General features: G+C 44.9%; 1 protein-coding gene across 4 annotated transcripts in view; it reads left to right on the top strand.

Annotated features, from left to right (window-relative positions):
• The window catches only part of CTNNA2 (catenin alpha 2), a 1640869-nt gene that overhangs the window by 170431 nt on the left and 1453352 nt on the right, over window positions 1-17086 (top strand). For all 4 annotated transcript variants that reach the window (XM_033952687.1, XM_033952678.1, XM_033952724.1 and 1 more), the window contains exon 3: window positions 2836-3031. In XM_033952687.1, coding sequence (XP_033808578.1) covers window positions 2836-3031 — 196 coding nt within the window. The remainder of the gene's footprint in view (window positions 1-2835; window positions 3032-17086) is intronic.

Here is a 17086-nt window from a genome sequence, read left to right as displayed (position 1 = left end):
CCTTCTTATGGTCTGGTATCTCCTCTTCTCTGTTTCCCCTCCTTCTTCCTACCATGGTCTTGCAATCTATCTAATGTACCTGGGGCAATTGGGAGATTAAGTGACTTGCCCAGGGTCACAACGAGCAGTGTGGGTTTGAACCCACAATCTCAGGGTAGCTTTAACCACACATTCCCCCACATGATATAGTAACTGCAAACAATCTCTTTTTATTTATTTATTTATTTAATTAATTTTCTATACCATTCTCCCAGGAGAGCTCAGGTACTCTAGCATTTTTCCCCGTCTATGCTGGTGGGCTCACATTCTATCTAATGTACCTGGGGCAATGGAGGGGATTAAGTGACCTGCCCAGAGTCACAAGGAGCAGCGTGGGTTTGAACCCACAACCCCAGGGTGCTGAGGCGTAGCTTTAACCACTGTACCACACTCTCCCCTCACTCTTAAGTGTGTTATTCAGGTATCTCATGCATGGAGTTTGTTGCTGTTGGTAATCCAAACTAAAATGAGTTTTTAATATCCTTGAAGTGTTGTAGAATCAGTTTTAAAATTATGTTTTAATGTCTAACAACCATTCTGAACAAGTAGATCAATGCAATTTACAAAATTAGTAGTATGTATAAGCTTAAAATCATTTGGTGGCCCTCAGAGCTTTCTCATATTTACATTGTAGCCCTTTACATGGAAATGTTTGGAGACCAGTACCCTGTAACACTGTGCTTAAATTTTGGCAATGCCCCTGACCCACTCATGCCCCTCCTTTTCATTTGCCTATGAGACAATGTAAGTGCACAGCATTGTAGAAAATATATAAGTAGATCCATGCATGTCCTAATTGGTGCCAGTTAACATCACAAATTATTAACAGCTTGATAATTAATTTGTGCACAGATCTGGGATCTGCACCCAAAATTGCATGATTTTTATAAAATCTCCGGGGACGGGGAGGTGTCAAACATAAATACAATTGACAATATCCTGAAAGCAGTGCCTTCTTTATTCTTTTCATTACATCTCAATAAGTGCCAACTTAACCCTCTAGTGCAGTGGTCTTTGCTAATTTTTAAGCGAGGGCCATTTTGGGTCCAAAAGGACTGAAGGAGAGCCAACAAATATCTTCCTTCTTGGGGTCCTGATACAATAATACCTGACATTCATTCATACCAGAACACCTGGCCGTGGTCACACAATGCAGAACACAGATAAACCATTATGTAAATACTGGACCACAAACTAAAAGTCCTAATGCACAAAATGAAACCTTGAGTTGCTAGACTCTGGATATAGTACAATACCAGAGAAATGGAAAGAAATTAATTTCTTCCTGAACAGTGCAAAATATAGACAGCGGATGCAAATTCTCAAAACTGACATTAAATTGAAAATGAAATAATTTCCCCTAACTTTGTTATCTGGTGATTATATTTTTCCAAGCATCTTTACTCCGTCTTTGATTGCATTCCCTTCTGCCTGTGCTCTTAACTGTTTCCAGGGTCTTCTTACCTATTTGTTGTTTTTCTCTCTTTCATTTTCTCCCCTACATCCATCTTTGGCATTAACTTAACATTCAGCTTTTTTCAATTTTTCTGCTTCCTCCTCAGATCTTATCTACTCGCTCTCTCTGCTCTTCCCTTCCCTCCATGCATGTGTACCATCTTCTTCCTCTTTCTTTCCCCCTATTCTCATCAGTTCATAATCAGCATTTCTTCCATATCTCTTCACTTCCCCACCCATCTCAACCTTGTTTACCATCTCCTCCCTCTCTCCCCATCCCGTGGTCTGACATTTCTGCCTTTTCTCTTCCTCCTTCTATGACATGGCATGTTTCTTCTCTTCTTCCCACACTCTGGCATCTCTCATGCCTCCTTTTCTTCCCCTCCCCTTCTCCCCCCCCCCACCATGGTCTGGCCTTCTTTTCCCTTCCCCCTGTCTTAGTCTGGAATCTCTTTCTCCTCCTTCCCTTCCCTAGTCTGCCATATCTCTTCCCTCATGGTCTGACATGTCTCTCTGTCCCTTTCCTCCTTCCCATCTTTCTCCTCTCTTCTGACCATGTGGCATATCTCTCTCCTTTCTACTTCCATTCACTGGTCTGGCATCTCTCTCTCCTTCCCTTCTCCCTCCTGTGGTCTTGAATCTCTGTCTTTCCCTTCACTTTCTTCCCCTGGAGGTCTGGCATTTCTTTCTTTCCCCTTCCTGCCCAAAGAGTGAAGGAGTGCAGACTGTACCAAATCCTGCTGTTGGGGGTAATGCTGGACAGGCTGCATGGGCTGCCCAAGAGGTCTTGGAGGGATGCCATTGGCTCACTGGCCTTGCATTGAAGATGACTGCTCTAGTGGCTTCATTGCAATGCTCTAAAGGAAATACAGATGATTTTAGGTGGACAAGCAGATGCATATTCAAAACTTCAACTGCAATTTGCTTTGATACAACAACGGAGCAGTAAGTTCCTACCTGACCGCAGAAAACCTTAATGCCACAAACCTCTTATACCAGCTCTATCAAGTGAACAATTGAAGGGTTTATTTCCAAAACAGTGCAACTAATATGGGTTTGGCAGATTATGGAAATAAGCCCTTCAAATAGAATGTATTGCCAAACATGGATAGAGGTTAGGTATAAAAAGAGGTTAAAGGCTTGATTTGTTATAATGCTACAGTTCACATTAAAAGCATAACCAGTAGAAGAAGGGAGGTAAAAAAAGTGTAGAAAAACAGCATGGAACAGGGGGTATGCAGAGCAGAACGGATATAGCTTACAGTCCTCAATTGCCATTATATATTTGTGTTGCTAAATTTGTTTAGGTACTTTTTTCAAATGTTCATCTTTTGTTTTAAGGTAACTACACTTGTGAATACAAGCAACAAAGGCCCTTCTGGAAAAAAGAAAGGTCGATCTAAGAAGGCTCATGTGTTGGCTGCTTCTGTAGAACAGGCCACTCAGAACTTTTTGGAGAAAGGAGACCAGATTGCCAAAGAGAGCCAAGACTTGAAAGAAGAATTAATTGCTGCTGTAGAAGATGTACGCAAACAAGGTACATATAAAAAAAAACCCAAAAACAAACAAAGAAAAGAATTAAAAAAACAAGAGTTTGCAAAAGTGTGATTTTACTTGTCTGTTCCCATGCAGAGAAATGTAGAGTATCTTTTAGATTGGAAACTAAGGAGCCTTTGCACCAAACTTGAGCTAAAGTGCTAATTTAATACATATACCCTACAGTTAGATGCTGCGTGCTGAGGGTCTGATTCTATATATGGTGCCTAAAAAAATTGGCACCAATCAGAACAGTGCTTAGCACAAAATAGGCACATGCCATATACCCAAGGTATATGACATGTGCCATGCACTCAAGGTATCCACATTGTACCTCTCCTTTACTGTACACCGTCTTGAACTGTAAAGGTATGACAGGATATAAATAAATCTATTGACACACTATACTTGTATAGGAAGTCTCTTCTGTTTTTTAACTGTGCTTTCAGATGCCTGCCCCGGTGAATCATACACGATATCTAACCGGTTCTTTGCAGGAGAGGGGTATCTTTCATCGAGCACAGTATGATTTATGGTCTGGTAATATATAATATATAAATATAATTGAGTGCAAGTTCGCTTTTTTCTTAAAGTGCTTTGTGCAAATCAACGGAAATAACAAAATGATAGATTAATGGAAACCAACACTTATCTTTTGGGTTTCTCAGGAGCCAGTAGCTTTGTGGTAGCAATATGCATGTAGTAATGCCCAACGGTTGTAAGCATCACTAACATTTAGGCACATCCATTTGCATCAAGAAAACACAGGCCTAAATACCTGCACCTAAATTGTGTGTGGATCAGATCCATTCTATAAGTGTGCTTAATTTTGAAGAATGCCTCCAGTCCGCCTTTGCTCCTCCCCCTAGCCACACACCCTTTTGAGATGCATGCACTAGAACGGACACACACCACTTTATACAATGTGCACCTGCCAAACTGTGCGCATAATTTCTAATTAGTGGCAATTATCATCAATTATTGGCATAGATTGGCTTGTTAAACAATTAAGTTGCACTTGTAAACTGACTGTTTCCACTGATTTGTACGTGCAAATTAGGACGCCATGTATAGAATTTGGGTTTAAGTGAAAATTCTATATTGGCAATTACATGTTTTAATTATGTGTCAATATTTAAGTGTGGCAGTTTACATCATGGCGGTTGTAAATGTCTGTGACTAAGAGCTCCTTTTACTAAGCTGCGCTAGTGGTTTTAGCGCGAGCGCTGCATTGCCACGCGCGCTAGATGCTAATGCCAGCACGAGGTTAGCACGTGTGGCAATGCAGCTGTGACCAGTCAGATGCTAGGTCTGCCGGGGTCCCGGTGAGGGCAGGCAAGAAGGGGAGTAAAAAGCCCAGGGGAGGTACACTCAAAGCCCGTCCTGGACAATATATTGATTCCCCGGAGCCTACTAGTCCTCCAGAATTAGAGACTAGGAAATCCTGCTGTCCACTAGGGGGAGCTGGTAGGCCCAAGAACTCACCTAGTGGCAGATATCCAGGTCACCACCGGGGGAGTCCAAGAGCTGTGCAAGCACCTGCTGACTCAGCCAGATCAGGGCGTGTCCTTTTGCTAGAAAAGTCAGCAGTTTGGGAGAAGCAGGCAGGCTAGGGAGAAGGATAAGGTTCCTCTCCCACGATGACACCCCTGGTCCAGGCAGAGGTGAGACCAGTACACCCATGGAGGTAATTGAGGCTGGTGACTCATTGGATCTACAACTTCTGGATGAAGAAACTGCTATGGAGTTGCAAGAGAGTCTGCCTGTGGAATTTGGTGAAGATCCTGTACCGATGGAGGTTGGACTTATTACCAGATGCCAGTAATGATGTTCTATACTGGGAGTTTGTTTGGACTTTCTGTTTTGAACTCTGCATTCTGTGAAGCTAAGAGTGTTTATTTTGGGTGAGGTTTGCTAACACCCTGGGAGGGAATTTTTGATAGCTGTTTGAAAAGCTGTTTAGGAAAGGCAAACCTGGGACACTCTTTATTTCCCAGCAGTGCTCCAAAGGCTGCTGGAGGCTTCTGTTTTGGGAACTGTGAACTGTGCACATAACAGAGCAGAGAATTTGATTGCTGGTATTACAACCTGCTTGGGAGCAGGCTGAGAGCTCCCCAAGCTAATAAGCTCTGAGGAGAGCAAAAGCTCAGGAACCTGAGCTACTATTTTGTTTTGGTATTTTATTTTTGCCTTTTGATTCTTGTTGCAAAGATTATTATCCACTTTTGTGCCATTCTTGACTTTATTTTGGGAATAAAACTTATATTATTATACAACTGTGGTTGTGGTTTTGCCAGTCCGGGTCACACGTCAGTGCAATTCTTATGTTTAACTGCTAGGGGTGCTGCTGAGTCCTGATCTCGGGCTGCACAGTGGTTACACAGCGCGCGCTAAAAACGCCAGCGCACCTTAGTAAAAGGAGCCCTAATTGTTGCATGCAACTGTCAGTATAGCACAGTTACTTACCGTAACAGGTGTTATCCAGGGACAGCAGGCAGATATTCTTTACGCATGGGTGACGTCACCGACGGAGCCCTCGGTACGGACCTTTTTAACTAGAAAGTTCTAGTTGGCCGCACCGCGCGTGCGCGAGTGCCTTCCCGCCCGATGGAGGAGTGCGTGGTCCCCAGTTAAGATAAGCCAGCTAAGAAGCCAACCCGGGGAGGAGGGTGGGACGTAAGAATATCTGCCTGCTGTCCCTGGATAACACCTGTTACGGTAAGTAACTGTGCTTTATCCCAGGACAAGCAGGCAGCATATTCTTTACGCATGGGTGACCTCCAAGCTAACAAAGAGGGAGGAGGGATGGTTGGCCATTAGGAAAATAAATTCTGAAGTACAGATTGGCCGAAGTGCCCATCCCGTCTGGAGAAAGTATCCAGACAGTAGTGAGTAGTGAATGTGTGAACTGAGGACCAGGTGGCAGCTTTGCAGATTTCCTCAATGGGTGTGGAACGGAGGAAAGCAACAGAAGCGGCCATAGCTCTCACCCTGTGGGCAGTGACAGCACCGTCCAGTGACAGACCGGCCCGAGCATAACAGAACGCGATGCAGGCTGCAAGCCAGTTGGATAGCGTCCGTTTAGAGACCAGGTGACCTAGACGATTAGGGTCGAAGGTCAGGAAGAGCTGAGGGGACAAGCGGTGAGCCCTTGTACGATCAAGATAGTAGGCCAGGGCACGCTTGCAATCAAGACTGTGTAATGCCTGTTCCCCAGGATGTGAATGAGGTTTCGGGAAAAAGACAGGCAACACAATGGACTGGTTGAGGTGAAAAGCCGAGACTACGTTGGGAAGGAATTTTGGATGGGTACGCAGAACCACCTTGTCATGGTGAAAAACAGTGAACGGTGGATCGGCGACCAGTGCATGCATCTCACTAACCCTCCTGGCAGAGGTGATGGCAATGAGGAAAAGCACCTTCCATGTTAGAAGTTTGAGCGAAGTTGTGGCAAGAGGCTCAAAAGGAGGTTTCATGAGGGCTGATAAAACCACATTCAGGTCCCAGACGACCGGAGGAGGCTTTAGAGGTGGTTTGACATTGAAGAGGCCCCTCATGAATCGGGAAACCAGTGGATGAGCCGTGAGAGGTTTTCCGAGGATAGGCTCATGAAACGCAGTGATGGCACTGAGGTGGACTCTGATTGAGGTAGACTTGAGGCCCGCATTGGACAGAGAGAGCAAATAGTCCAGTACAGTTTCCACCGCTAAAGAGGTGGGATCGTGATGATGACGGAGGCACCAAGAGGAGAACCTGGTCCACTTCTGATGGTAACATTGGAGGGTGGCCGGTTTCCTGGAGGCGTCCAAAATGAGACGGACAGGCTGAGATAGATTTACTGGAGAGGTCAGCCCGAGAGAAACCAAGCTGTCAGGTGGAGCGAAGACAGATTGGGATGCAGCAGAGACTGACGCTGTTGCGTAAGTAGAGTAGGAAACACAGGAAGAGGAATGGGCTCCCTGACGCTGAGCTGAAGCAGGAGAGGAAACCAGTGTTGGCGAGGCCACCGAGGAGCGATGAGAATCATGGTGGCCCTGTCCCTGCGGAGTTTGGATAATGTCCGCAACATCAGAGGTAGTGGAGGAAAGGCATAGAGGAACCGATCCGTCCAGTCGAGCAGGAATGCATCCGGGGCCAGACGGTGAGGAGAGAAGAGTCTGGAGCAGAACTGGGGCAGCTGATGGTTGTGAGGAGCTGCAAAGAGGTCCACCTGCGGAGTGCCCCAGCGAGCAAAGATGGAGTGGAGCGTGGGAGGATCCAAAGTCCACTCGTGAGGTAGAAGGATGCGGCTGAGATTGTCGGCCAGGGAGTTCTGTTCGCCCTGGATATAGACAGCCTTGAGGAAGAGATTGCGGGCCGTGGCCCAGGTCCAAATGCGGAGAGCCTCCTGACAAAGGAGGCGAGACCCGGTGCCGCCTTGCTTGTTTATGTAGTACATGGCGACTTGATTGTCTGTGCACAGGAGAAGAACCTGAGGGCAGAGAAGGTGCTGGAAGGCCTTGAGAGCGTAGAACATGGCTCTTAGTTCTAGGAAATTGATGTGATGTAGACGCTCCTGCGGGGTCCAAAGACCCTGGGTGCGTAGATCTCCCAGGTGAGCTCCCCATGCATAAGGGGAGGCATCCGTGGTGATGATCATGGAATGAGGGGGCAGATGAAAGAGAAGGCCCCTGGAAAGATTTGAGGAGTTCAACCACCATTGTAGAGATCGCTGAAGAGACGATGTCACAGAGATGGGATGAGAAAGAAGATTCGAGGTCTGTGACCACTGGTTGGCCAGAGTCCATTGAGGTGTCCTGAGGTGGAGTCGCGCTAGGGGAAGCACATGTACCGTCGAGGCCATGTGGCCCAGGAGGACCATCATCTGTCTGGCAGGAATGGAGTGATGAAGGAGCACCTGACGACAAAGGTGGAGCAGAGTCTGTTGACGGTCGGAGGGGAGAAACGCCCTCATTAGTGTGGTGTCGAGAACTGCTCCAATGAACTGAAGGCGCTGTGTGGGAAGCAGATGCGACTTGGGGTAGTTGAGCTCGAACCCCAGGAGATGGAGGAGAGAGATGGTATGATGAGTGGCTTGTAGCACAAGTGGAGACGTAGGTGCTTTCACTAACCAATCGTCCAAGTAGGGAAACACCTGGAGGTTGTGAGACTTGAGGAAGGCCGCCACCACAATGAGGCATTTGGTGAACACCCTGGGTGATGAAGCGAGGCCAAAAGGCAGCACTTTGTACTGATAATGGCGGTGGTGCACCTGGAATCGCAGGTAGCGACGTGAGGTCGGATTGATTGGGATGTGAGTGTAGGCCTCTTTGAGGTCCAGGGAACATAGCCAGTCGTGCTGAGAGAGAAGAGGGTAAAGCGTGGCAAGGGAGAGCATTCTGAATTTCTCCCTGACTAGACACTTGTTGAGATCCCTGAGATCGAGAATGGGACGGAGGTCTCCTGTCTTCTTGGGAACCAGGAAGTAGCGGGAGTAGAATCCCCGACCTCTTTGTTCCGGAGGCACTTCTTCGATGGCATTGAGAAGAAGGAGGGATTGGACCTCCCTCAGGAGGAGGGGGGTTTGGGTTGAATGAGAAGCAGACTCTACGGGAGGATTGTCTGGTGGAAGAGTCTGGAAGTTGAGAGAGTAGCCGTGGCGGATGATGTTGAGGACCCACTGGTCCGATGTGATGACCTCCCAACGGCTGAGGAAGATGTGGAGCCTGCCTCCGATTGGTTGAGGAAGAGGCAATGAAGGCTGGAGACTGGCTATGCCCTGGAGAGAAGAGTCAAAAGGGCTGAGATGGCTTGGCAGGAGGAAGAGGCTTGGCAGGTTGATTGGACTGGGCACGAGCCTGGGTGTGCTGGTGCGGACGGGGCCGCCTAGGTTGTTGTGAAGGTGGATTGAGCGGCCTAGCGGAGAACCTGCGCTGATATGAGGACTGTGGTCTGTAAGGACGAGCAGGTGGAGCCTTTTTATTAGGTTTTATGAGAGTGTCCCATCTGGTCTCATGGGCTGAGAGTTTCTGTGTGGTGGTATCCAGGGACTCCCCAAACAATTCATCCCCAAGACAGGGAGCGTTGGCTAGTCGGTCTTGATGGTTGATGTCCAAATCAGAGACCCTTAGCCAGGCCAGGCTTCGCATAGCCACAGCAATGGCAGATGCACGGGAGGTGAGCTCAAAGGAATCATATATAGAGCGCACCATAAATTTTCTCAGTTGGAGCAGGCTGGAGATATGCTGCTGGAACAGTGGGACCTTGTGTTCCGGAAGGTACTTCTGCATGGCGGAGAGTTGGAGGACCAGATGTTTCAAGTAGAATGAAAAATGAAATGAATAGTTGTTTGCCCTGTTGGCAAGCATTGCATTCTGGTAGAGTCGCTTGCCAAACTTGTCCATTGTTTTGCCCTCTCTGCCAGGAGGAGTGGAGGCATAAACACTAGAGCCCTGAGTCTTTTTTAAGGTGGACTCCACCAGGAGAGATTCATGGGGTAGCTGGGGTTTATCAAATCCAGGGATTGGAATGACCCTGTAAAGGCTATCCAGTTTACGGGGGGCCCCAGGGACAGTAAGTGGATTCTCCCAATTTTTATAAAAAGTTTCCCGTAGGATGTCATGTACGGGTAACTTTAGGAACTCTTTGGGAGGTTGATCAAAATCTAATGCCTCCAGAAAAGCTTGTGATTTCTTAGAGTCAGACTCTAGAGGGAGAGATAGAGCCCCCGACAACTCTCTGAGGAATTTAGAAAAAGAAGATTGCTCAGGCTTAGATGTGGTATCGGGGGCCGAAGGCTCCTCGTCCGACGACGATGCGTCCTCCTCGGTACCGGGAGGGGATTCTTTCCATAGGTCCGGGTCTCTGACATCAGTGTGCGCGTGCCGAGATACCGGAGTGGAAGGCTCGGTATGGTGAGTCTTAGACAGAGACTTGCCCGAGCGTACCGAGACGGTACCGGGGGATGAAGACCTGTGTCTGTCTCGGTCCCGGGAAGAACGGTGCCGGTCAGGGTCACGGGGAGACCGGTGCCCTGTCCGGTCCCGAGGAGGATCGACCGTCGCCAAGGCGTGACTCTCGGAATGAGTATGGAGATGTGACGCCGAAAGAATAGGCATGGACGAGTCCAAAGGTATCGATGGAGTGGATACCGGTTGGGCGGTGCGGGGCTCGGGCCGGTCTGGTACCGAAAGCAGCGGTGCCAAGATGGAGGGCAAGAGCTGCTGAAGTTGCTGTTGTAGTTGTTCATGCAACTTGTCTTGGAGGATGGCCGCGATGCGGTCATCCAGGGGTGGCACCGGAACCACTTTTTTCTGTTTTGGTTCCATGGATGCCGCTCTACGCCCCGGCGATGAGGAGGCCGATGACGAGGGACTCACCGATATCGGGGCGGAGCGTTTTTTGGGTCGGCGTGGAGCCGAAAGGACCGGTGTCACCACCGAGGTGGGAGGGAGCTCAAGGGTGGAAGGCTTCTTAGCCGGCTTACCTGGCGCCGGTGGCGCCGATGACGAATCAGGCGGTGTCGAAGTGGCCGGTGCGATTTTGACGGTGCCGCAGATGAAGAAGTCGAGTCCATAGCAGGGCCGGTGCCGAAAAGTATATTCTGCTGGATTTGACGATTCTTCAAAGTGCGTTTTTTAAGAGTGGCACAGCGGGTGCAGGAGTCCGCCCGATGCTCAGGTCCCAAACACTGCAAGCACCAATTGTGTGGGTCAGTGAGGGAGATCGGACGTGCACACCACTGGCACTTCTTAAAACCCGGCTGCGGGGGCATGAATGGGAACACGGCCTCCGCAAAATCGAACCCGGAGGCCTAGATAGTGACAACAGGCCCCGCCGGGGCAGGAACGAAAAATAAAGAAAAAATAAAGTTTGTTTTTTTTTTTTTTTGAAACTGAAAAGAAAAAAGCACCCAAAGGTGAATAAAACGAAAAATAACGCGAGCGGGAAGGCAAAAAGAGAATTTCAACGACCGTTGAAAAAACACACGTCTTCTTCGCTCCGCGGAAATGAAGAAACTGGGGACCACGCACTCCTCCGTCGGGTGGGAAGGCACTCGCGCACGCGCGGTGCGGCCAACTAGAACTTTCTAGTTAAAAAGGTCCGTACCGAGGGCTCCGTCGGTGACGTCACCCATGCGTAAAGAATATGCTGCCTGCTTGTCCTGGGATAATCAATTATACTTAGGGGTCAATATTTAAAGGGATTTAACTGGCCAGAAAACCTCCCGGCCAGTTAAATCACTTGTGTGTGGGTTTTCTGCTGACATTTATTTTATTTTATTTATTTATTCAATTTGTTTTCTGTCCCTTTGTCTTCATAGAGCGCAGAATGGGTTACAGGTTAAACATACATAATATCAGTACAAGATTACAATGCAAGTTTTCATCCTTGTTGGCACATATTAGGTGTAGTTATCCTTACCTGGCACAGACTTGTTCAGTTACCAATATACAATTTAGTGCATTTAACTGTTTAGTGCTGCTGGATAGCACCATAAAGCACTAAACTGAGAAACAGCTATTTTGTGGGTTGTCCAGGGTAGACTCGGCATTTATGCAGTTAAATGCTGATATTCAGCACTTATCCACTTAACAGAAGTGGCCAAATTAGACTATCTGTATACGGTTTCACTTAGGCACTTAGATTATGACTATCGCAGTAAACTGCATAAGAGATACCATATATACTCAAATATAAACCGATCCGAATATAAATGGAGGTGACCTTTCTCCCCCCCACCAAAAAAAAAAAGAAGAAAAAAAGTTGTCTTGAATATAAATTGAGATTAGAAATTTGGGTGATCCTGGTGAGAAAATCTACAGAGACTAGACATCCTTGCCATAAGTTTTAACACAACTTTTTAAACTTAAAATATTTGTATTATAAAACCGTACATTTACAATAACAGCAATTTAATCATTAAGGGCCGGATTTTCTAATCAGTGCCATAAAAAGATAGCTGCCTAAAGTTAGGTGCCTATTGCTTGTCACACTTAGGTGCCCATTACAAAATCGTACTTAGGCACCTGTAATATAGGCCATGGTTTTAAAGGCCTACATTATATATACAGTATATATATTCATTTATTTCAATTTCTATCCCATTGTCCCCAAAGAGCTCAGAACGGGTTACCGATTAAACATACGTGGAGGGGCATAATAAAAAAACAAAACATCTAAGTCCCCTTTTGGCCTAAGGCCCTAAATGCTGAAATTAGCAGCAGGGAAAATGTCCATTCTCAAAAAAAATCTTCCAAAATGAGGTTTTTTTTTGAGTATGGCCTACCTCTACGTTCAGCAGTTTAATCGCCAAGACCACTACTACGTCTAACCTTAGAACACATTATCAACCAAAAAATTGCTCAAGTCCCAAACGCCCATCACAAGACCTTTTATGCGAAGGAGGAGCCAGCGGATAGCGTAGCTGGTTTTAAGAAAGGTTGCCCTGTATTGGTAGCATGGAATATTGCTACACCTTGGGTTTTGGCCAGGTTCTAGTGATCTGAATGGGCCACCTTGATGGACCATGGTCTGACCCAGTAAGGCTATTCTTATGTTAAGTCCTTCTCCACCTCTAAACATGCCTGCTTTGGTGTTAGGCACGTATTTTTTTGTAGAATCACACCTAAGAGGATAGGCGCCTATCTCCCAAATAATTTTTATATTTCTCAATTATAAGCTTGTTAAAGCTCATAATTGAAGCCAATAACTTTGGTGTTAGGCACCTAACTTTATGTGCCTCTCTTTGGGCACTTCTTATAGAATTTCCCCTTATCTGTTTAGATAAATAATCCCTCCAACCATCATCCCCCTGTTCTATTAGTTGCAGAAAAACCTTGTCTCTTTCCCTTTTTTTCTGGTGAACAAAAATTTTGCAAGCCGTGAAATTAATGCCCACCCCCCCAAATGACCTGCATCCCCTTAGTGTACAGTTCTAACCATCTAGTGAACCTCCTCAATAATGGAACTGAGGGAGATATCCTCAGGCTTTCTCATAGCGGAAATATCTGAGAAAGAGTTCCACAGAAAATCTGTATTTGGAGTAACCCACATAGAAAAGTAGGAGGAAGGAAGAAAAGAGATTGTATGTAACTGATATCTTTTAGTAAGGATTTTTTTTAAAGACATCTTATTGCTAGGCTCATATTCTTCCCCTATATCAGGTCTGTAAGATATAGTCCTAAGGTCCATTATTTTACAGTTCATCTATAATGTAGAAATACTATGAATGGCATTGTTCATTTTTAGTTTTTATGAATACTCCTAGTCAAACATGATCAGAATCAATTATGTTACCTGTCATAGTTTATAATTTTATTTTCAAACAATGCATAACAAAACAGAAACAGGTCATATGTAAAGACAAAAATCTGCTATTTATCTCTGCAGGAAGAAGCAAAAGAAACTGCTTACTATTCACTACTGTCCTGTACCCCTCTCCCTCGGCACTCTGGTACTCAAAAAAGCTGGCACTGATACTGAGTTGTGGGCCGATGTGGAGCCTTGAGCATCTGCGCATGTTCAAGGCCTGCCAGTTCCTGCCCTTTCTGGAATTCTCAGAGCCGGGGGAGCTGGCAGTCTTGAGCATACGCAAATGTTCAAGGCCCCGAACTGGCCCAGAGCAGAGTATTGGTGTCAGCTTCGTTGAATGCCAGAACGGTAAGAATCAATGCAGGAGAGCAGTTACAGTTATCAGGTGTGATGTGAGTGGAGGAAAGCAGTGTTGTTCATTGGGGGATACGAGAGCAGAAGAGTAGTGCCATGGAGGAAGGGGGTTGTAGTGTGGAGAGCACTGCTGATCAAAGGGATGACAAAAGCGTTGGCCATTCAGTGGACTCAATTATAAACTGAGACCCCAATTTTTGGGCCATTTTTTTTGGCTCAAATATCTCAGTTTATGTTCGAGTATATACGGTAACTAGGGACATAAACACAGATAGTCAATGCTGGTGCCTGGACATGGCCCAACATTTGAATATTCATGCTATCAGAGACTAAAAGAATGCTCACTGCTCCTGGCCGAATATCTACACCTTGGCTCATAAATGCTAGACACACTCCTGACTCACCTGTGTCTATACCCCCTGGCAATTAGGTGCTAAAGAATTTCTGCACTAAGTTTATAGAATTAAGGCCCAGATTCACTAAAGATAGTGACTCAATCGCTGTTATCAATTATCTGGCTGATTTTCAAACAGTGATCGATTCCCTATCAAGTTTGCATGGAAATGATTTGCACGCAAACTCACCGACTTAGGGACGGGGAAAAATTTGTCCCTGTGTCATTCTCTATCTGAGACCAACATGATTATAGAGATAGAAAAAAACGATAGCATTTCTAATTTTGAATAAAGTACAAAACTCACAACTGAAAGTCTGATATATCATAGGGGAGAGGGTGGGGACAGTACATGAAAAGACGGGGTGCAATTATAGCTTTCTACGGCCCTGACTGCATACAGAAGGCAACTGCCAAGGGGAGAGGCAAAGCTAGGGGTAAGCTGGGGTGGAACTGGGGGTGTGGCTGGGGAATGTGGCCATTTGGCCTCTTTTTTTTTTTTGTCTTCATAAATATGGTAACCCTAGGGGCATGGGCAGTAGGCTGTCAATTTTAGGGGTACATATTTATTTTTTCAAACTTTGCAAACGACTAGTAACCAATTTCTGCAGTTTTGCTGGCTGAATCTGGAGCTAATAAGATTTGAGGCCCTCTGGTCTAGGGCAATGGCTTCTCTATAAGCTGACAGTGCAGAATGGGAGATGGTAGCTGCTTCCTTCTCTGTACTTGCTTTTTTTGCCAGCATCACAAGAAATCTCTTCTTGCCACTTTTGCAAGCTTATTTTAAAAACTAAGATCACTTCAGATTTTTGTATATTTCAAAGCTAGTCTTGCTCTGAGAGAGATGTCACCTTGCAATCTCTTCAAAGGTTTCTCCCTACTGATTAAGATAGTTACAACATGTTATAACATTTAACTTTTGCTATAATAAATCTGACCATTGTAATAATGTATTGCTATAACAGTGCCTTCATGCAACAGCAGAGACTGCATGCTGTAGGTTAACTTCTAAAAAAAAAAAACCTGCACAGTGAATTTAACCATGTCATTGATCAAAATTTCTCACTATCCCCAACCAACCAGCAGCATAGCATAAAAAGATAAGCTGCTTACCTTACTTCAGACAAATAAAATAATTAAGATCCCTTAAAGATTTTATATATTTCTAAATTAATCTAACCTTGAGAAGGATATAACCTTGCAGACTCTCCAAAGGCTTCTCCTAATTGACTGGAACATCAGCAGGAGATCACTAGTGACTAAGGAGGGATTTGCTGGGCTCTTAAAAGGACCTTTGCATAAATGTGTGCAAAATCATAAGGGACAGCTTGAGAGGGATGTAGAGTAGGGTTACCACATTTTTCTCAGTAAAATCTCAGATGCCTGGCCCCGCCGCATTCCGCCTTCAGTTCACCCTGCCCCATTCCTCGCCAGCACCTGGAAAGGTAAGTAGCCCTCTCAACAACATTTAAACTAAATTGTATTATTTTATTATATTTAAATAATATATTTTATAATTCATTATCGAGCATGGAACTAGAGCTAAAGATGGAAGGCTAAAGATTAGAAAATTCCTCCAAAGTACTGGGAGTCACACTTGACTTTAATGTAACCTACAACATTCATATCACCTCTCTAGTGAAAAAAATTCTTTAAGATGAGACAACTGAGGGCAATTAGACCAATCCTAGTAGAGATCATTTTCTGGACAGTAGCACAATCTCTTCTAATTCCCCACCTGGACTACTGCGACTCTGGTGGCATTACAGAAAAAGAGTGAAAGAGACTCCAATTACTACGAAACACAGCCACAAGGCTAATTCTCAAAAAGAGGCATTGCAAAGGGACAAATCCACTACTAGAACTGCATTGTCTACCAATGAACAAGATAATCCATTTCAAGATGGTCTTCATAGTTCACAAAGTGATTTATGAAGAAAACTCAGAGGAGCTACCATCTGATATCAAAGTCCCACATTCCTTTGTCAACTCATGCGTCACACAATACTTAAATCTACCCCTCCCATCACATAAAAAATATTGTGGAAGAAGATGTTTGATGCTACCTTCAAATATCAAACTTCCCAAATCTGGAGCAAACTACCAGTAAAACTAAAACAACCTACTACATACCTTGACTTCAGAAAAAAACTAAAGACATACCTCTTCTCCCTATAACCACCCTCTTATCTTTACCCTTCCTCCCAACAACCATTCCCATTCTAAATCTTATTGTAAACCACATAGATTCCTTGCAGAGAATTGTGCTATATAAGACACTGTATTATATTGTATATGACAGAGCTCTATAAAGTACTGAGTGGCATGGAAAGTGTAGATGTGAATCATTTGTTTACTCTTTCTAAAAATACTAAGACTAGGGTGCATGCAATGAAGCTACTAAGTAGTAGATTTAAAACAAATTGAAGAAAATATTTCTTCACACAACTTGTATTTAAATTCTGGAATTTGTTGCTGGAGAATATGGTGAAATTAGTTAGCTTAGCAGGGTTTGAAAAAAATTTGAATAATTTCCTAAAAGAGAATTCTATTGGTCATTATTGAGATGGCTTGGAGAAGTCCACTGGTTATTCCTAGGATAAGCAGTATAAAATCTGTTTTACTACTTGGGATCTAGCTAGGTACTTGGGACCTGGGTTGGCCACTGTTGGAAATAGGATACTGGGCTTGATAGACCTTCAGTCTGTCCCAGTACAACAATTCTTATGTTCAGAAAATGTGTATAGTAGATGCCTAGATTTGGCAGTAACTTTGTATAAACCTAGGCAAATTTTGACTACTTGGCCACTTGGATTAGGAAATCAGCCTTGATTGAAAATGTGTCCTATGCTAGAGACAAATCAATATTTTCATATGGACGGATATAGATACATACGTACGTACATGTGTGTGTGTGTGTGTGTGTGAACAAAAGAACTTGAATGTGACCTTGTTTCTGATTTTTAGCATATATTTTTTTTAAGAAATTACTTGATACTTTCATGAAATACAAAT

The sequence above is a fragment of the Geotrypetes seraphini genome, chromosome 1, assembly GCF_902459505.1.
Source record: "Geotrypetes seraphini chromosome 1, aGeoSer1.1, whole genome shotgun sequence".
In the NCBI taxonomy this organism is placed as follows: Eukaryota; Metazoa; Chordata; class Amphibia; order Gymnophiona; family Dermophiidae; genus Geotrypetes; species Geotrypetes seraphini.
Note: the sequence above shows the minus strand (reverse complement) of the source record. Positions and strands in the feature narration are given on the sequence as shown.